Source organism: Sinocyclocheilus anshuiensis, unplaced genomic scaffold (assembly GCF_001515605.1).
Source record: "Sinocyclocheilus anshuiensis isolate Anshui unplaced genomic scaffold, SAMN03320099.WGS_v1.1 scaffold527, whole genome shotgun sequence".
NCBI lineage: Eukaryota > Metazoa > Chordata > Actinopteri > Cypriniformes > Cyprinidae > Sinocyclocheilus > Sinocyclocheilus anshuiensis.
This window is the reverse complement of record NW_015548227.1, coordinates 31,139-47,430: the sequence shown is the minus strand read 5'-3', so window position 1 is coordinate 47,430 and position 16,292 is coordinate 31,139. Positions and strand designations below refer to the sequence as shown.

Genomic DNA, 16,292 nt, shown 5'->3' with positions numbered 1-16,292 from the left:
GGACAGAGACGAGGCCTGTATCATGCCCCTCTCACTGCTCTATCTCTGCCAGCATCTGTTTCATTACCATAATCCTTTGCTGTTGTCAGGGGGCCTGTTGACCTTCAGTCTTGGGCTCGCAAGACGGCTGAGCTAGAGCTTGTGAGACGGCAACAACAACCTGAGTTTTGTTTCTGAGTTTTGCCCATTTATTACTTGTGTTTTGTGAAATATTTCAATACAAAAGACCTGTGGCGGGATTTGATATGGTTACAGTACTTTGTAATTAAAAGTGAAAAGGCTTTGATGCGTCAAGAGACGCAAGCGCAGGATACGCTGACAGAATCTTGCCTCATGAATCATGTGGCGAAACTGTGCAATGAAACAAAAATCACAGCGGCACGTCTTTCCCTCCCCCTCAGGACGCCGAGGTGACTTTGGAAAGTGATCCGTAGACCACTGTGCCAGTCTCAAGTGTTGTCATGGTGTGTTAGCAACAAATTGCTCTGGCACATCCTCATGAAAACCAACAAAGGGATATCCAGGATATGTACATATTCAACTTTGTATATTCAAGATTTTCTTCGTGTGCTGGAGTGCCAGGCAGTGTTGTAAAAAAAAAATCAATCTTTATTAAAGGTGGAAGATGGAGGAATTGATTTAATGAATGCGGACTCATGTCCTGCGGTCGCATGTAATCCATTGAGAATCGTTGAGCCAGAGCTTGGGGAGACAAAAAGACATTCTGTGAAGACTGCTCGAGTGGTCTGTAATGATAGTCTCCATATAATCCGCTAATTCCTTGTTTAATTAAACTCCTGAGCTGGTCTGGAGACTGCAGCAGTTTGGTTCGTCTTGAAGCGGTTGCATTGCAGAAGGGAGTTTTTCTTCTATTGTTGATGTAGTTGCGCCAAATACTTGCACATGCACCAACAAGAATGCATTTGTAAATGAACAAGACCCTAGTTTGTTTTGTCTTTTATATTCATAATTTCCATGAACTTCCACATGCACCAACAAGAATGCATTTGTTGATGCGCAAGTATGCACTAACATAATTGCACGGCCAGAGTTTGGTTCTTTTTATTGATAATTTGCAGTTTTTTCTTCTGTTGTGCATGTATTTGGTGCACCAGAATTGACATGCACCAGGAAGAATGTCCTACAGTAGTTTGTTTTGTCTTTTCCATGGACTTCAACATGCACCAAGAAGACTGCATTTGTTGATACCCAACATACTTGCATGCCCTATTGTCGTTTTCAAGTGCACCCAATACTTGCACATGCACCAAGAAGAATGCATTCGCCGATACGAATGGACATACTCGCACGCCCATGCACATACTAATATACACACACTAGCGCACTCCCACAGGCCTTTTTGTAACCTCTTTTCCTGGCAGCCTATCAGCCACAGAAGAGGCCTGACAAATGGGGGTTTGAGAGAGATGATCAGGCTCCGGTCTGGCAGAAGAAAACGGAGATGCAGGAAAACTCGTGTGAAGTGGTCCAGGGTGCAGGAACCTGCTGATCAGCAGTGGGCAGAGAGTGCGAATGATGGCTCAAAGGAGATTTGTCTCCACAGTGGCAGCTGTGGTGTTGCGGGGGAAGGAGATCGGAGCCCTTCTTTCTGTCTTTCCCCCGTGGATGATGCAAGACCAAAGGGCCTGGAGCAAGACTCACACTACGCTGCTTGTTAGCACTCATGCGTTTTAAGAAAGCAAATGTAAAAGTGTGATTTTTGTGACAGGACCTTTTCTATTCACTGCTGCCATGAATAGATATACAGAGGTGGCTCACAAATAAAGTATGATGCAATTTTATAATCAATTATCATGGTAATGTATTTCAGTAATATATCTTAACGCACTCCATATCTCTCTTTACAAACGCTTCTCTTGGCTCGGTCGTAGTAGTGTTCGTCTTTGTGCCGGGGAAATACTCCTCTGGCTAAAATGCAAACTGCCAACTGCGATCTGCACTTGTCTTTGACTGCATGCCTGAAAAAAAGTAATGTAAAATATGTTGTAATATATTTCGAACACTAGCTTGAAACACAAAGAGAGGGATTCAATGGCCCAGAAGTCTCATACATTCTTATTTCAAACACTTGCTCTTAGGAGCTAGCCCCAGGCCGCTACAGAGAGAATAAGGCGGACGTGCTAGAGCAAGGTGTCTGGTGTAGATTACCCTAACCCTCACAGTTACGTCCCCCAGGCCTCTCCAGGGCTCAGTGGCAGGATTATGTGTCTGAAGACTTCTCACATATGAATAAGACCCAATAAAACGGTATCTAGGGCTCCATTGACACGTCGAGATAACGGAAGCATTAATATCGCCGTGATAGCTGGTCTCTGCTTTCAGGATCATTTTCTCTTGACAAATTCGTGGTATGCTGCTCTACTGGTGACAGCTGAGATTTTCAATTGCTGTACATATCAAATTTTTTAAAATAACTTGCCATTTTTTAAAGCCTCAGAGACTTGGTGCTGATGTTCAAAGCCTCTCAAAGACTTATTTCCAAACTGTGTATGCAGGTAACCGTACGGACGACGGTTCGGATGTGGAGTCGGAGCCAGACCTGCCCCTGAAAAGGAAACAGAGACGCAGCCGTACCACCTTCACGGCGGAGCAGCTGGAGGAGCTCGAGAAGGCCTTTGAGAGGACACACTACCCCGACATCTACACTAGAGAGGAGCTCGCACAGAGGGCCAAACTGACCGAGGCTCGTGTACAGGTGGGATAAGCTCACTTGCACAGATATCTGTACTTCCCCTGTACGGGTTTGCAACTGAATGTATTGAGTTTAACTATCTGATTGGCTTTTAGAACTCCTTTTGGAGTTGTTTCTTCTCTTGTCATCCAGATGCCTCTGTTTATTGCTGATGTTTGTTATATTTATTTATTCAGCGGAGACTAATTGTTTGACCTCCCCTCACCTTCGGGAGTACATCACTCTCAGTCAGATGACAGTTGGAGCTCTGCCCTATTACTTTCACCCAGAGTCTTTGGGATGCTTCCTGACAGTTTGTGAACCCTGTAGTTTTATGTAACATCACAAAGCAAATACAGTAGAATTATAGCAGCAGCTGCACTCTGAGCTAGTGTGAGACAAAAAGAGGGATGGGGGAAAAAGAGAAGGGAAGAAAGAAGAGCAGACAAAATGCATTCCTGATGGATTTCTCATCTCTTCTCTTGGCCGGCGATCGCTTCCCAGCACTTGAAAGCTGGCCGCTACTTGTAAATCCCTCTACATATCAGAAAGGATCCCTCTCTTTCTCTCTGGGGACTATGTTCCCTGACAACAACATTAATCAATCAAGTGCTTGTAAAAGACTCGGCGAGGTGGGGGTAGGGGGGTCTAGGTTTCTCCAAACTCTCCTCCTCATGTCGCCCTCCGTAGATCCCGGGTACCTATGTTTAGGTTCCGCACCAGAACATACACATCGACGGGGTAACTGATTTAACATATGTCTTTGTCTGTCTCTGAGCATTCAAGGAAGAAGACATATGTGTCTTAAATAGTTGCTTCCACACTCTTGGGAGAATTTTGAGAGATTTATGCTATGCTTGTTTTCTTGCAATATTTCACACATGATGTATTTAGGAGACCGATTTGAATTGATTGTAGCTTTATGTCTGCTAAGCTCGGGTGTATGTAAAAGCATGCATTATTACTTAAACAGCATTTAAAAAGATAGAGGTGTCTTGGGGATTTTGAAAGGGAGAAAGGGAAAGCCCTGAGTTAAACAACTAGAACTCTACCATTCATATTAACTGTGATAATAATAAGCATAAGACCAAGGGTGTGAAAAAAACATATCTAATTGTTCAATGAAAAGCAACATGGTTGTCAAACACAAGCATCTTCTGTTCCAGCATGTTATGGCAACCAATGAGCCATATTTGTAGGTCAGTTGTTCATTTCTTGGCCAGCAAGAATCCCCTGGGGGTTCTTGACGTATTTATGGTAACTGATGTAAATGACAAGAGATAGAACCAGAAGAAAAACCTTGAACAAGGCTGAATAACCAAAAGGACACATCTCCCCCTCTCGCATGATAGGGCTTAAAGGGATATCATGTGAAAAGCTGAGGTCTTTGAGCCATTGATATAATTTGTTAATGCAATTTTTCTCATAATCTAATTCACTTCAACACTTGAAACACTTCACTTTTTCTGGAACACTTTTGGAAAATCTCCAAAGGTCAACTCAAACCGAATCTTCCAAAAAGGTCACCCTGAGAAAGTGACTCTGCTTAAGCACAGTAAATATTGGTCATAGGTCTTCAGTGTTGTTTGCTGCTCAGTCTAGTGTTGAGTGGGGATTGTGGCATTTCTCTGTAGAGTCTATTGTGAAAGTCGATCCCCTCCCCAAAGCAGCCCCCTCCAAATGGGGATTTCATGTGTGGTTTTGCCATTGACTTTTAACTGTTAAAGGAGTCAGTCTGGTATAGTACTCATATAGATTTACTCATAAAATTGCAGTTCATCATAGCTCACACTTTGACCTTCCATTGGACTGACATTAAAGGGTACTTGATAATGCGTTTAACCCACCCAAAACACTAATTCAACGAGGTGTCCGAGTTTGGCATGAGACCCAACAAGATATTCCATGGCTCGTACGTGCCAATTTATGGCAGCTGCTTTGGCAGAGACTTTTTCGAGTGTTCTAATAAAATATGGCATGCTGTTTCATGGCAAGAATGCAGGTCTTCTTCATGCAGCTACCATTAGAGGTGTTTCACAGAAGTTCCCACTGGTTTGGCTTCGGGTATGTCGGCAGGTTTCTGTATAGAGATTCCTCCCAGGCCAGAGTGAGATCAGACCTTTGGCCGGGTTGGTGACCTGCTCTGCCACAGCTGTGCAGACTCATCCGGCAGATGTCAGTTTAGTGGGGAGTGGAGAAGAGGGCACTGGGGTGAGACAGGGGCCAAAAGAGGGGCCTCTCCACCCCTGGATCATCAACTCCAGAGCATGTTAGACAGCCCTCCTTCTGCAGTCTCGGGGCAATGATATGCATGGCAAGTAAAATAGAGAGCAGGGTTGTAACCATTTGAAATTAAACTGAGAATGCCTTTTAAATTCCAGAATTTGAACTGATGTAACAAACAGGATGCAGAATTCAAATTCAAGTGTAATTAATTAGAACTAGATTTTTTATCTAAACTTTAAATGTGTTTCGGAAATTAAATACACATTTAAAATGCCTTGAAATTTAAAGGTATATATATTCGATAGATAGATAGATAGATAGATAGATAGATAGATCTAACTACTGAATGTGTCTTGGTTTAGAATAAATGTTATGTAGCCTTGCAGAGGCTTACTCCCTGCGGCTTCATAGTCCTGCTGCTTTACTTCCATGAGGTGAATGAGCACCACATAAATGCCATGTGACATCTGAGGAAGTCGAGCCACCACTCAGACCATTAGTGGAATGAGAAACGTTTGCAGGCCGTTCTAAGTGTTAGCTTGGTGAAACAAAGAGAGAATTTTCAACCAAGTGGAGAGCGGCAGAAAGGCTGGTGGTTGTTATAAATCATCCCCGGTGAATTGAATTGCATTCTGTTCTTATTCATTTTGACGTTTTTAAGAGGTTACGGCAGGCTCCACTTCAGTTAGCAGTCATAAGAGAGCCGCGCCGCTGGCTCATGTTCCTCCTTTCTGACATAGATCCCCTTTCACAAGCAGTGTGCATTTAGCATGCAGCTATTATAGTTAGCAGAATCTAATAAGGTGTAAATATTTCCCTTTTATGAAGCGTAGAAATCAATTTGGCAGGACGTTAGCCGTTCTGTACCTAGGAGTTGTGCGTTTTAATGCTAGCATTGTAATGCTAGCTATAAAGTAGAGGTTGTGTAGGTCATGAAGATATTTAGCATATAAGGTGCATAGAATGTATGAAAAATAAATAGACTAATTAAATGGGAAAGACAGGACAATTAACTATTAATGCACTTTGATGTTATGTTTTGATGTTGTCTCTTTATGGTTTCTCTACAGTTTTTATAATACATATATACATTTCAATATATATAATATATTGTATCTGTTCCTGAGAGTCTTAGCTTGTGCACCATAAAAGAATAAATAGGATTTATAAAGACTGTAGAGAGCAAAATTGTTGCAATGCATCAGTGAGAATGTTCTAACAGTTTTGCATTATTAGAATTTAAATGACTTTCTTTTAGACGCTTTGTGTTCGTTGATTCTTATCTAAGTAATCCCAGTCTCCTTTTTGCAATTCGCGTTCCCACTAATGTTAATTAGCATAGCGACAGACAGAGAGAAAAAGAGCGAGAGAATTCAAGCGGGCCACAGAAGAAAAGATTTGTTTGATGTAGTCAACACATTGCTTGTTAGACTGAAGTTGGTTCAATCGCATTTGTTGGTATAAAAACAGATGTCGCCCTTGTTTAATGTTCATTCCTTTGAAACACGAGGTGAATGGCCTGAAAACTTTTAAAAGTATCCCTTAACAACATTTTCCTTAAGAAGAAACAGGTTTGAGTGGAGACTGTTGTTGTATCCAACACTATCCTGGATTTACGGGCGACTGTTTGCAGTGACTTATTAAGTGCACACGTGTGGATGTGTTTTGGTGTACACAGCGGTCTCACAAGCAAGGGACTTGAGGTGCAGGAAACATCCCGTAAAAGACAGGAATAAGAAACATTGTGCGTGTGCACACAGGTTTATCCTGTTTATCCGTGACAGGTGTGTGCAGTAAACACAAATCTCCATAGATTCCTGCATTGGACACAGGGACAGGCCTGAGCCCAGACGATGCTCTGTCTTTGGGTTTATAGTCTAATGATTGAAACAAATGCACACATGATCAGCTAAACACACAGTTTCTCACACACTTCACGATTTGAGGTGTGCAGAAGCTATTTATTGAACTTTGATTGATTAAAATGGGGTTATGCACTCAAAAAGAATCATTTACTCGCCATTTCAAACCTGTATGACTTACTTTCTTCTGCAGTACCAAAAAAGATGTATTATATAAAGCGCTATGAAGAATAAGAATAATAAGCGCATATAAAGAATATGTAAACGCTATATAAATGAATGTGACGAGTTTCACTGTAAGGAAAGTCAGAAAAGACACTGAAAAAAGTACAAAAAAGACAGATATTATTTCAAAATATATTTTTTGTGTTCACAGAATGAGAGTTATACAGGTTTAGAATGAAATAAAGGAGAATAAAGTGCATGATTTTCATTTTTGGGTGAACTGTCCCTTAAAAACAAAATCGTGCAAATGTATTCAAATGCATAATCCCGCATTAACGGAACTTTTTTATTATTATTTTTTATTTATTTAGCATTATTTCGAACTGTTTATCCTGTATCGGCCCCATTGTTTCAGCTTTCTCCCTAAGAACTGCTGTCAGTGGACGGCGCTGAAGTGGTTTTGGTGTGGGCTGGATGAAAACCGTCTCAGTGGAGGAATTAGGCTGGATTGCAGACAGCAAGAGGGGAATCTGGGACTGTTCAAGGTGACTTTGTGATTGGGTTCCAAATCCAGCTCAGAGGGTACGACTGGAGCGACTCACAAAACACACACATAATAATCTCAGCAAGGCTCTATGATGACGCATCCCTCTGTGCTATAAAACAGAACTGTATTTATTTAGGCATATTGGGCTTAATGTTTAACTTGATAGAGTTAACTCGTGCACCTCTGTGACGCCACGTTGCTTTCAAAAGCAGCAAATTCACTTAGACAGATATGCTTCACAGGCTGCTGCTGTGATTAAGGCAGACGGGAGCACATGGTAAAGCCACAAGATCTGCTGGCTGTCGTAAGTGCTCTGACCACAATCCGGGATGCAGGCAGCTCGCTGAGAATGATGCATCCTAAATCTCTTTATGAATTGCCATAGCATTACGCATCTTACAGATTGTGTGGTAATGCATGTGCACAGTTTATGTGTGAGGATGAAAGATGAAGCAAAAAGCCAGAGAAGAAACAAGCCAGGAACAATGTTCCTGTAGAAAAAATCACAACCCAAGTCTCTGTGAAGTGACGAGAGTAAATTAACTTTTGCTTAAAGATTTCACAAGCATCTTAAGAAAAAAAAAAAATCTTAAGGCAAGACACTACAGGCAAAAACACTGATTTTCATGCACTGGTCAGTTTTGACATTTTGGGCTAGTATTTTGCATCTATAATGTCTTCTTTCAGACTGGTGGAAAGAAAACATCCAAAATACACTTTTAAGTATTTTATTACACTTTATCTGTTTGCACCTGTAGATTTCATTTACAATACTATTCTTTAAAGCCTGTTTTGTCAAAATGAATTTTGTATCTCCTGCGCTGAGCCAGAAATCTACACTTCAGCACTTCTATATTTTGATGTTTTTTTACAGAGGGGTTTGTTCATTTATCATTCGATTTATATTATATTTTATCCCTAAAAACATGGAGTGATAAAAAGAGATAAAAATTATTTTTGTAAAAACTTTAGTTAACACTTTAGTATAGGGAACAATTCTCGCTATTAACTAGTTGCTTATTAGCATGCATATTACTAGCATTTATTAGTACTTATAAAGCACATATTCTACATGACCATATTCTACATCCTTATTCTTACCCTATACCCAAACTGAACAACTACTTTACTAACTATTAATAAGCAGAAAATTAGGAGTTTATTGAGGCAAAAGTTGTAGTTATTAGTGAGAACTGGACCTTAAAATAAAGTGTGACCAAACTTTAATATGTTAACAAAATGAAACAAGTGTTTTGAACTTGACTTTATCTAATCTTCATATTTCTGTTCTGGAAATGTACGCAAATTAGTGCATATTTAGTTAGACAATGCATTATTTGCATATTTAAACAAAACATTTTAGAAAAGTTGTAATACAAAACAATTAATCTAGTGTGATTAATAAACGGAAAGCTATGGTGATACTTATTATTTTAACCTATTCACCTGTTGTGTCATATTAAAGGGGGGACTTTCTATATCTCTTTTTATCATGCCATAAATCAGAATACTGTCAACAGACAGAAAAAAACATGATATTTTAAGAATAAAATGTTATATAAATCAGACAAATATTATATGAACAAACCCTTCTGTAAAAACCTTGAGAATATTGATGGGAATATCTGTAAAGTTTGGTGTAAGTGTTGCATAGAGTATGGATTGTAATTAAAACTTACAGATCCAAATACATAAACTAAACACTTACAAGTGTATTTTGGGTGTTTCCTTTCAACTAGTCTAAAAGAAAACATGATTATGGAAGCAAAATCTCAAAATTGACCAGTGCATGAAAAAACAATGATTTTGTCTGTAGTGTCTTGAATGAAACTCTAAACAATGCTACGAACTATAAAATATTCCTCGCTGATGTCACAGAAGTAAGTATCTGAACTTTGCGGCAGAAGAAAGAAGGCCATCAGGATGAAAGGATGAAGAGTGGGGTTCAGAGGTCAAGGGTCAGGAGGCACAGCAGAGCGGGACACTTTTGGGTTGGTGGGGGAAGGACAGCCTTCTTCCATTCTTCATAACCTGTTTGTCCGATTCCCAGTATGAGAACCGTTCGAATCCCAGCACATGCGTTCCCCGAGCTTCTTCAGGACGCGAGACCATCCTGTATCTGTCTGCTACACCAGGTTCAGACTCAAGACAGGCAGAGGGGGTGAAGCGTCTCCTCCTAAACCCTTTGAGAGGATGACGGTCGGGTGGGGGTTTCACTTTCTGAGAGCATAAGAAAGAAAGATTCGAATCCGACGCATGAAAGTTGGCGAGCCATTGAAATGATCTGAATGAGATGCTAGCTGTTAGTGGCCTGACAGTTTTGCACATGGACAATGTAAGCAACGCTTTGTAAGAAAGAGCCAGCGAGTGTGTGTGTGTGTTTTGTAGAGTGTGTCTACGGTGTCGTTGCATCAGAATAGAGTGTGTCCCTGTGTGCATACCATGAAAGTGGAGCTCTTAAAGGCACGTTTAAAAAGGGACGCCCACTCTTTGTGGACACTTTTCAGCCTGGTGTATTGAGAGGCCTTTGTCTCCACCTTTCATCTGGACACACAATGGACTGGCCCGTTTTAAACACAACGCTAGATGAACTGCCCTGACAGTGTATTAAACGCGGATGAACTGCCAGTGCATGGAATAGATCAATGTCCTCCAAGCTTTCGCATACACAGGACTCCGGTCTTGTTCCTGTGGAATAGAGCGGGCTGCTTTCAGAGACGCTAATTATATTCATGTTTTGATGGCGGAGAAGCTGGTTTAAAATGTGCAAATTGTTGTCGTTTTAAGACGACTGTCTGAAATCAATCTGCTTTGAATGGACATTTGTTTTGGACTTAAACAAAAAAGTTTTTTTTAACACTGAAAAGCGACACATTTTGCCTTTTAAGTAACAAAGCCATTTGAAGAGTGACTTCCTGAATAATGTAAACTGAGAATCTTTCTTTTTTTAGTGCCTCTAATGATAGAAAAATTACCCACTTTACCTTTAATCATGCTGTTAATAAAACAGGTCCTCCATTTGTGTTAAAGGGTCAAATTGACCCTAAATGATCAAATATATATTTCATATTTTAGTCTTTGACACAATAGTAAAGTCAAGACAAGTCAAATGTATTTGTGTAGCGCTTTTCACAGTACACATTGTTTCAAAGCAGCTTTACGGAAAATCATGATAAAATCATTATAATATAGTGGATAACACGTTAGAACTGGGCAATAATATAGTTACATTTTGCAACAATACAAGCAATCAAGCTTTTGAGAATTGCTACTGTATATATGTAAATATAGTATATATCACCTTATGCAATATATGTTGGCAGGTAAAGGTGGACTTAAATATCTAACTTTATATAAAGAGCTGCATGGTAATATAATTATTTTATGTCATGAAATAATAAAAAAAAAAAAAAAAAACAGGCAGCTGAGATTTGCTATATAGTATTATTTATTGCTTTAAATGAGCATGCTGTATGGATGTGTATAAATTTGTGTATCTGATATTGGATATTTGGATATGCATTTCCAATTTTGTCGTTTGTCTGTTTTTTGCATCCCTCTTCATGATGATTTTTGATGAATTGCATGGAAACCAGTGGCGGTCAGTTTGACGGCTAACACCATCATAGGCACAAAATGTGTATAGCCTTTCCAAAACACACATACAGTATATGTCGAAACATGCACATTTATGACCCCAAATGAGGAAAAAAGTCTAAAAATGTAAAGAACAGTCAAATAGTTTAACCAATTTCAGGTAGGTTTAAAAAACTTCCACACAGAAAAGGAAGTTTTTGTCCATAAAGTGCTTTTTATAGAAACTCACATTTTTTTTTTAAATCAATTGTCCATTTATTTTATCTACATTGATTTAGTAAAACCAAACAGTTAGTATTATAGCTTGATATGAAGCAGTATGTTAAAGATGTGACAGATGTCTGTGTGTGTATGTGCCCATATGTGTGTTTCAGACAACACCGCTGCAGTAAAAGTCCTCTAGACTCTCTTTAAATTGTCCGACAGGTAGACAAACATACTCAAGATGTCTGTGGAGGAGATGTGTGGGCTACCTCTGACCTGTTTACGACCTCTCGTCTCTGATGGCAGCTCAGAGCAGCCTGTTTATACAGATCACAGCTTTAGCCACTTAACTAGAACAACAGGGACCTCAGCATATGCCAAGAGGCAGTTTCTCATGAGGACACGCTCTCTGCCACAAACATGCCCATGAATCTGTCTGGAAGACTGCTGATTGCTTTCAACTACATGTCATGTGGATGAAATCTTGCTTAGAAATGGGTGTTTGTGTTCCACAATCGTCAGTCTCCTTTTTTTTTTTTTTTATGCATTTCCATCTTTTATTAGGTCTGGTTCAGCAACCGAAGAGCAAGGTGGCGCAAACAAGCGGGAGCAAATCAGTTGGCAGCATTCAACCACTTGTTGCCCGGAGGCTTTCCACCAACCGGCATGCCAACCTTATCCACCTATCAGCTTCCAGAGTCAACGTATCCCTGCACCACTCTCTCACAAGGTAGTATACTGTACAGTAATAATCCATAAACCTCTATAGATACACACTAACATTTAAATTTTTTTTTTTTGCAAGGATGCATTGATCAACACTTGACAGTAAAGACATTTATAATGTTCCACAAGATTTTTATTTCTAATAAATGCTCTTCTTTTGAACTTTCATCAAAAAATCCTGAAAAAAAATGTATCACAATTTCCACAAAAATATTAAGCAGCACAACTGTTTTCAACATTGTTAATAAAAAAATAATAAATTGTTAATAATAAACTCCAGAAGACTAGAGTAATGATGCTGAAAATTCAGCTTTACATCACAGAAATATATATGATATGATATGATATAATAATAAAAACATTTGAATATAATAAACATTTAAATATATTAAATAGAAAAAAATTACATTGTATGTATGTATGTATGTATTAGTATATGTCTCATAGTATTACTATTTGTACTGTAGTTTTGATCAAATAAATGTAATGAGTCTAAGACACATCTTTCAAAAACATAAAATAAAATCTTACCAACTCTTTTGAACGGTATATAACCATGCAAAAACAATGTGCTTACAACGAAAGCAGTACTGCTTTATTGGTATAATGGTATCAGATGATACTGAATGTGTGCCATATTCATTGCAATACCATGGTGCATATCCAAAACAATATGTGACCCTGGACCACAAAACCAGTCATAAGGGTCCATTTTTCGAAATTGAGATTTATAAATCACCTGAAAGCTTAATAAATAGGCTTTCCATTGATGGAAGGATAGGACAATATTTGGCTGAGATACAACTATTTGCAAATCTGGAATCTGAGGGTGCAAAAAAATCTAAATATTGAGAAAATCGCCTTTAAAGTTGTCCAAGTGAAGTTCTTAGCAATGCACATTACTAATCAAAAATTAAGTTTTGATATATTTACAGTAGGAAATTTACAAAATATCTTCATGGAACATGATCTTTACTTAATATCCTAATGATTTTTGGCATAAAGAAAAAATCAATAATTTTGACCCTTACAATGTATTTTTGGCTATTGCTACAAATATACCCCAGCGACTTAAGACTGGTTTTGTGGTCTAGGGTCACATATGGTGTTGCCACAGTACCAGATGTAAAAATATCCCAGTATCGGCAACACTTTAGATTAGGGAACACTATTCACTATTAATATGGTGCTTATTAGCATGCATATTACTAGCATTTTGGGTGTTTATTATTCCTTAAAAGGCACATATTAATGCATGACCATATTCTAAATCCCTCAACCATACCCAATACCTAAACATAACTACTACTACAACTACCCTACTATTAATAAGCAGCAAATTAATTATTTTACTGAGGCAAAACTCTTAGTTAATAGTCAATATGTGTTTCAGAATCTAAAGTGCCACTCTAGTTTGCTCTCTGTGTTTGTGTTTCAGATGGCAGCAGTACTTTGCACCGGCCGCAGCCTCTGCCGCCCTCCTCCATGCACCAGGGCGGGCTCTCGGCTGACAGTAGCTCTGCCTACGGCCTCTCATCCAACCGCCACACCTTCTCCAGCTATTCAGAAACTTTTATGAGCCCATCAGCTTCAAGCAACCACATGAATCCCGTGAGCAACGGCCTTTCGCCGCAGGTTAGTGCAGAGGCCTCTTTCCAATGTGAGAATGATGAAAGGCACGCTGAATGAACGCCAGCATGGTTCAGAGATCAAGAACGTTGTCGAGTTAAGCTAGCATCCGCTGCTTGTGTGGAAACAGATCATTTTTGCACTGATATGGAGAAACGAAAGTGTTTTTTTTTTCTTCGTTTGCTTAGTTTTTCCTAGTCTGAAAACATTATTAGAATTATTCCCAAACCTTTGCTGTTTTTATATCAGAAATTGTCAGCATGAAATGGCTTTTACTTTAATGTGACGTAATTCAGAACAAAATCAGATAATTAGCAAGAAAAGTTACATTTATGTTGCTTTGGTCAGAGTATAGCACAATATATATTTGGGTACATGAGAGTGAGTAGGTGCTATTTGACAGGAATTGCTTTGTTTTTGCACTAATTTCTTATAGTGTTTGAATCTCTTGTTGTGTGTCATGTCTGGGTTTGTGTTGCTGTGGTTGAGTTTTTGCAAAAATTAGCCTCTTTGGTCCCCATTAATGAGCATTTAGGGTGACTTTCTCCAGAAATGGTGCTGTCTTGAATACCCAGCATTAAAAAATAATGCGTATTGATGCAAATCGCATGTAAGGAGTGAATTATACACAATTATTCATCAATACTGGGCAGTCTTGCCGACCCTCACCAACAAGATGTGGCTAACAAGCATAAAATAAGATTGAAATGGTGTGTAAAGAGTTGAAAATGAATTTCAATGCTGCATTTGTCCACAATTACCCTTTCGTTCACACATGTTTTATTGGGGGTTTCCTTTTCTCTCCCCTGCTCTCTCAAAGCAGATTGAGAAACATTCTCTGTATTACCCTCTTTTTTTCCAGAGAAGAAAGAATTAAGGATTTGGTGACAAAAAAGAGCTTTTCCCCTCGTAACTACAACGTTGGAAGGATAACATGGGCGTCTTACAGTGAGAGAGATTGTTAATCGTGGCACAGGGGCTTTGAGCACTAATGCCTTCGCTCCAAACCTCCGTAAATACCAGCAGACATGGAGGTCTTTTTTCTATTAATGGGAGCATTTAACACTGGCGACGGAGACACTGCCTCTTGCTTCCTTCTCAGCTGCGCTTAAACACTTTCTCCTAATAAATAATAAATGTTTTTTTGTCTAATGCCATGGATCTGGTCTGCAGGCTTACATGGAAGAAAAACAGATTTCAGTTTTCTATGATTGTTTTGATTTTTTTTTTATCAATGTATTTCTGTATACTACCACATAAAAGTTTGAATGCTTGTTTTGATAGTTTGATAGTTTTGTAGATTAATATAAATTGGTCCAACATATGAATTTCTTTACAAAATAAATAATAATCTAATAATTTTTATTTTTTTGAAAAGTGTATGGGTTTGACTAGATAGTGGAGGACAAGTGTGCAAAATATATTTCAATATTGTTTAAAAAGCATCTCAGATTGCACCTGGTTGTGATATTTCTTCGCTGCAAGAACTATTATTTTATATAATAATAATAATAATAATAATAATAACAAAAACAGTAATAATTGTTATTATTATTACCCAAAATTTCAGTGTTTTTCAGTGTTTTTTGATCACAATAACTGACAGAATATCAGATTATAATTATTTTAAAATTATTAATATTTTAATAATAATAATAATAATAATAATAACAACAATAATAATATATTTATATATATAGTTTTTAATATAATTTCCACTATTTTAATGGAAAATAGTAATAATTAAGAATGAGTTAGTGTTTTTCTGATCCAGGACCTCTCACTCTCTTCATGTGTCTCTCATCCAGATGGAAGAGTCATTGTGAGGAGATAAATGCAGTTTCTGGCAGGAGAGACAGAGTTCAGTTACAATTCAAACTGTCTGCGCAACCATAGCAGCTTTCATACATGGTTCCACAAGGTGCAATAGCATCTGCTGGGGTCATATCAGACATCGCTTAACCCAACCTCAACTCTGATTCGTTGTTTAGTAAAAGAAGGCTGGCTGTTCTGTTCAGTAAAAAGAAACTGCCGGGAACCTTTTCCCTTTCCAAAACATCAGATGTCACCTTGCCTCCTGTGACACCCGCAAAAAAATTTTTTCTTATTTTTTAGATCAAAGATAACTCCTTTATATTGCAACTTTGCAGACACCTGTCTGGAGGAGATAAATGCATGTGTTCGGACGAAAGACCTATTTCTCCAAACGTCTGCTTTTGATGGGCTACTGGTTGCTGGTAAAGATTGACCAAAATGCGGCTGTAAATGGGTTGTGGTGGTTTTAGAATCTGTTTTGCAATGCATTAGAAACGTCTTTTGCGATATTATGGTACATTATAGGATGGAAATATTATGATACTTTGTCATATGGAATTACAGAATAACCACAATCACATACCATGATATTTACATCAAAGACAGTCTATCTAAGAAATACCATGGTATTATCACAATACTTGTCCATGGAATCCTGCGTGGTATTACCAGCAGTTGCAGAGATAATTTTAATGTGATTAAATCATAACTATATCACTACAGCAGGAAGGAAAAGTGGTCGTTGCGTGTGCGCAAACGTGAGCGGTGGGAGTGTGGTTGTGCTGTGGAATGAGACTTTCCTCACGGACGGACTGATGGATGAGTGCGT

The 16,292-nt window shown here is 38.6% G+C and overlaps 1 protein-coding gene across 1 annotated transcript in view; it reads left to right on the top strand.

The window, feature by feature from the left end:
* LOC107654398 (paired box protein Pax-7) overlaps window positions 1–16,292 on the top strand; it is an 82,673-nt gene that overhangs the window by 41,073 nt on the left and 25,308 nt on the right. Inside the window, exons 6-9 of the mRNA XM_016441448.1 lie at window positions 2,100–2,151; window positions 2,517–2,716; window positions 11,858–12,023; window positions 13,458–13,654. Of these exons, the coding sequence (XP_016296934.1) occupies window positions 2,100–2,151; window positions 2,517–2,716; window positions 11,858–12,023; window positions 13,458–13,654 (615 nt within the window). The remainder of the gene's footprint in view (window positions 1–2,099; window positions 2,152–2,516; window positions 2,717–11,857; window positions 12,024–13,457; window positions 13,655–16,292) is intronic.